This window comes from Entamoeba dispar, genomic scaffold, assembly GCF_000209125.1.
Source record: "Entamoeba dispar SAW760 scf_1105229458219 genomic scaffold, whole genome shotgun sequence".
In the NCBI taxonomy this organism is placed as follows: domain Eukaryota; phylum Evosea; order Mastigamoebida; family Endamoebidae; genus Entamoeba; species Entamoeba dispar.
The window spans coordinates 8,702-12,808 of record NW_001853083.1 but is presented as its reverse complement, the minus strand read 5'-3'; the positions used below and the strand labels follow the sequence as shown (position 1 = coordinate 12,808).

Below are 4,107 nucleotides of genomic sequence, written 5' to 3'. Positions count from 1 at the left end.
ATATTCATTGTTTTTTGATCTTTTCCACTAAAGATACTAACCAATAAAGTTACTCCAGTTGTAATATCATTTGGATCTTCTGATTCAATAATATTATATATTCTTTCAAATCCATTATTTTTAATAAACATTACTTCATTTTGTAATGTTAGATTAACAACTCTGAATAATATAAATGCTGCAAGATCTCTATTAGGTGTAGTAGGTGAATATTCTAACATAACAGATGGAATAAAAGAAGATACAACACCAGCAAATTGAGTATTATTTAACATAGTTTTAATTGTAAAAAGAATATTTCTTTTTTGTTCTTGTGATACTTCTGGATCAATTAAAGCTTCTTGTAAGAATGGAACAAAATATTTATCATTTTTAACACAGAAATCAATATATCCTTCAACTTCTCTATCCATTGTTCTAATAAATGCTAATAATCCACCAAGAATTTCATATCTAGTTTCATAATTTTTAATTAATATAAATGAATATAATGTTGGTTTAATTTTTAATATAAATCTTCTAAATCCTATATTTTCACATCCATCTATAAGTGCACATATCCCTTTAAATACCTCTTCTTCTTCTTCAGAATGAAGTAATGAATAAAGAATACTTGCAAGTTGTATTTCATTCCCTTCTAATCTTTCAATTATTAAATCAGAAAGTTTTATTTGAATAGCTTCTTCAACTGTCATACTAAGTGGTATTAATTAATAAGAATTCTCAGTTCGTACTAGTTTTTGTATCGAACGGATTAAAGTAAAAAAATTTCAGTTATATATTTCTATAAATACATTTTCTTTTACTTCTTTTTTTTTATTTTTATTCCATTCTTCTGAAAAAATTATTCTTCCAAACTCTTTCTCAATCAAAATTCAATGACTTAATTGGCTCTTCTACTACTTTATGAATTCTCTTCTTAGAAAAAAAATTAAAAATGCCAACAAACTATTCCTCTTTAAATAATTATAAATTCTATTATTATTATTTTCTTATTTATAATTTTTCAAAATTTTTTTCTTTAAAATAAAAATTTATGAAATTTTAATACTATTTTACAAGAATTTTCTTTAATAATTTAATTTATTTTTTAACCATATTAATACTTTTTTTAATGTGTTATAATAAAATTCAATTTTTATTAAAATGAATAATTACTTCGGTTTATTTAAATATTTATGAAAAAGTATTATTTATTCTTATTTCTATTTCTTTTGTGTTTTTAAGGCAAAGGTGTTGTTTGTATTACTCTTCCTTATTTAATTGATTGTATGAAACTTTGAAATAATTACTACTCCATAAAATTAATTAATTGATCTTATAGGCAATTAAAAAGACTAATAATAAAACAATAATCGTACAATAGAATAAAAAATATTAATCTTACTAAATTAAAATAATTGAAATAAAATTATTGGCATTTATATTTCTTGAATTGTAAGATTATTTAAATGATTAGATAAATAATAATAATTAAAACACATACACTTATTATATGACCTAGCTATAATAAGAAAGAACAAACACTGACCCAAAAAACTATTGTTTCAAATCACACAAACCTGAAAACATAAGATAATCTTTTAGAAAACATAGAAAATAAATAGGAAATGCATAAAAGAAATTTGCCAACAAAAGGACAGTCAAAAAAGAAGAAATGTGGTATGAAAGAAATACAAAATAAAAAAGAATGAGTTGAGTTTTGTAGTACTATCAACCAAGAAAAAAAAATATAAAAAAGAAAAAGAATTAAAAGGTTAATGAAGTTAAAGAAGAAAAAGAAAAGAAATCATTTTAAAATAACAACAATTCATTTGTTTCAAAATAAAATAATAAAATTTATCAATTCAACAATTATTTTTTGTTATAATTTACAAAAGAAAAACAGAACAAAATATATAAAACTATAATAAAATGAAATAAAATTTATATAAATATACTTTATATATATTTCTTGATGAGTGTTTTAAAATAATAATTTTTTTTTGATTCTTCTTTTGTACTTTTTTATAAGAAAGAACTTAAAATTAGAAATGATTGTGATTTTATTCATTTATGTTTTGTATGTATTTGGTGGTTCTTTAGATAAAACATGTGAGTGTAAACCTGATGGTGATTCTACTACTTCAAATTACCAAATTAATATTATGACAGTAGATGCAGAATGTCCTGGTACTGCAACAGGACAGATATTAGTATCACAACTAAGTGAAGGGTCGTTTGATGCCACAGTTTCATATAATTTAAAAACTGTTCCTGGGGGTGCAAATGTTACATCAAGTTCTAGTGCATTTCAAGTTAAAGAAGGAACGTATTCATTAACTGTTACTTATACATTTGAGACAAGAGATTTTGACACAGGTACAGCAAGTTATAAATCATGTTTATGTTCTTTTGATGATTTAACGATCAAAGCTAAATATGAAGACATTAGTGACATTACTTATAAAGTTACACCAAACCAACACTGTGCAGGAAGTTATGGTATGATTCAGTGTAGTGCCAAAGTTAGTAGTGGAACTGTTAGTTATAAATTATCAGGTGCAGAGTCAAGAGACTTCAATACAGACGGTTTATTTTCAGACCTTCCAGTTGGAAGATATAGATGTCTTGTTAAATCAACACATTGTGCTTCTCAAAGTGAAGAATTTTCTCTAGAATATTCTAAAAACTGTTCTTCAGAAAATATTTGGCTTGATAGACAAATTTATGGAGAGGGTCAAGGTTTGTTTATAGCAGGATTAGTGTTAATAGGTCTTGGTATTATTCTTAACTTTTGTATTTGTATTTGTTGTTGTAAATTGATAATTCATGATAGAAAATCAGAGAATTTTATCAAAAGACCAGTTGAAGAAAAAACAAAGAAAAATAAAAAACAACAAAAGAAAGAGGAAGTTGAATCAGAAGAATTAAAATAAATTTATTCAATGAATAATTAGATGGTTTTTATTCAATAATTATTTTTTTGTTAAATAAATCAAAAATAATAATTATATTAATTAATAGTATTGTTAATTAAAATTTATATTAAATTAGTTATTTAAATTTCTTTGAAAAAAATAATTCAAAAAGGATTTTATTTTATGGTAGAAAAAGAACCTGAAGAATCATATTATTTATCAAGTGAAACAGATGAAAGTGAAGAAAGTTCAACAGATAGTTATTCAAAAGAAGAGTTTGAAGAAGGAAAAGAAAATGCAGAAATAATTGAATCTGAAGATTTTAGGGAAGAAGAATATTCAATGGATGAGTTAGTTTATATGTATAGAAGTGCTTATCATTATTCGTTAGATAATTTTTATAATACTTTTCAAGAAATTAAAGAGAGTTATAATGCTATTATAAAAGAGAATAATGCTTTAAAAGAAGATAAACAAAAACTTATACAAATTTATTCTTCTTCTAAAGAACTTATTGAAGAATTAAAGAAGAGAGATGACTGTCTTACAAAAGAATATGATGAACTTCTTGACAAATATGAAGAAGAACAACGCAGTCATACAAAAACTATTGAAGAATTACAAGAGTTAAAGAAAAGTGAATTATTTGGAAGTACCAGTGCCAACGTTATTGCATCATTAAATATTAAAATTGAACATGGAAAAATAGAAAATATTGAAGTCGTTCAATCAATGAATTCTATGGAAAATGAATCGTTAATGAAAGTTGCATTATTAGAGAAAACAGTTGAAGAGAAAATGAGAAAGGAAAAAATACTTTTAGAAGAGAAAGATCGAATTACTAAAGAAAGAGAATTAGAAATTCAACGAATTAATAATGAAAAGAATCAAATGCTTCATGAGAAAGAAGAGTTGATTGAAAAACAAAGAATAAAAGAAAAAGAAATGAAAGACAAAATTCAATTAATGGAAACACAGTTAAAAGCTAAAGATGAATTGTTAATGAAAAAAGAAAAACTTATTGAAGAAAGTTTACCAGTTCAAGAAAATAAAGTAAGACATTCTATTGCACAGTCAGAGGTAATTAAAGAATCAGCAACGCCAAGAGATAAGTATAATAGAACTTCAAGAAGTGTTGATGTTACTCCATCTTTTAAGTTAGAAAGTAAAAAAGGTTTAATTGAAAAATCTAAACAATGTACTAAAA

At 23.7% G+C, this 4,107-nt stretch overlaps 3 protein-coding genes across 3 annotated transcripts in view, besides 8 other annotated features; 2 read left to right on the top strand and 1 right to left on the bottom strand.

Moving 5' to 3' along the window:
- Positions 1-695, bottom strand: part of EDI_220640 (Rho/RAC guanine nucleotide exchange factor, putative) — a gene marked incomplete at both ends in the record, with an annotated part of 2,595 nt that extends 1,900 nt beyond the window's left edge. The window contains one exon of the mRNA XM_001733195.1: positions 1-695. This exon is cut by the window's left edge and continues 1,900 nt beyond it. Coding sequence (XP_001733247.1) covers positions 1-695 — 695 coding nt within the window.
- Positions 462-516: a sequence feature (AT_rich).
- A 262-nt stretch (positions 696-957) lies between the features above and the next one.
- Positions 958-1,198: a sequence feature (AT_rich).
- A 168-nt stretch (positions 1,199-1,366) lies between these two features.
- Positions 1,367-1,479: a sequence feature (AT_rich).
- Positions 1,480-1,719: 240 nt separating this feature from the next.
- Positions 1,720-1,789: a microsatellite.
- A 32-nt stretch (positions 1,790-1,821) lies between these two features.
- Positions 1,822-1,874: a sequence feature (AT_rich).
- A 2-nt stretch (positions 1,875-1,876) lies between these two features.
- Positions 1,877-1,926: a microsatellite.
- A 38-nt stretch (positions 1,927-1,964) lies between these two features.
- Positions 1,965-1,987: a sequence feature (AT_rich).
- Positions 1,988-2,033: 46 nt separating this feature from the next.
- On the top strand, positions 2,034-2,918 carry EDI_220630 (uncharacterized protein; the record flags this gene model as incomplete). The annotated part of the gene is made up of 1 exon (XM_001734346.1): positions 2,034-2,918. One exon carries the CDS (start codon positions 2,034-2,036, stop codon positions 2,916-2,918), a length of 885 nt encoding a protein of 294 aa, XP_001734398.1.
- Positions 2,908-3,065: a sequence feature (AT_rich).
- An 18-nt stretch (positions 3,066-3,083) lies between these two features.
- EDI_220520 (uncharacterized protein) overlaps positions 3,084-4,107 on the top strand; it is a gene marked incomplete at both ends in the record, with an annotated part of 1,876 nt that continues 852 nt past the window's right edge. Inside the window, 2 exons of the mRNA XM_001734345.1 lie at positions 3,084-3,327; positions 3,349-4,057. Of these exons, the coding sequence (XP_001734397.1) occupies positions 3,084-3,327; positions 3,349-4,057 (953 nt within the window). The remainder of the gene's footprint in view (positions 3,328-3,348; positions 4,058-4,107) is intronic.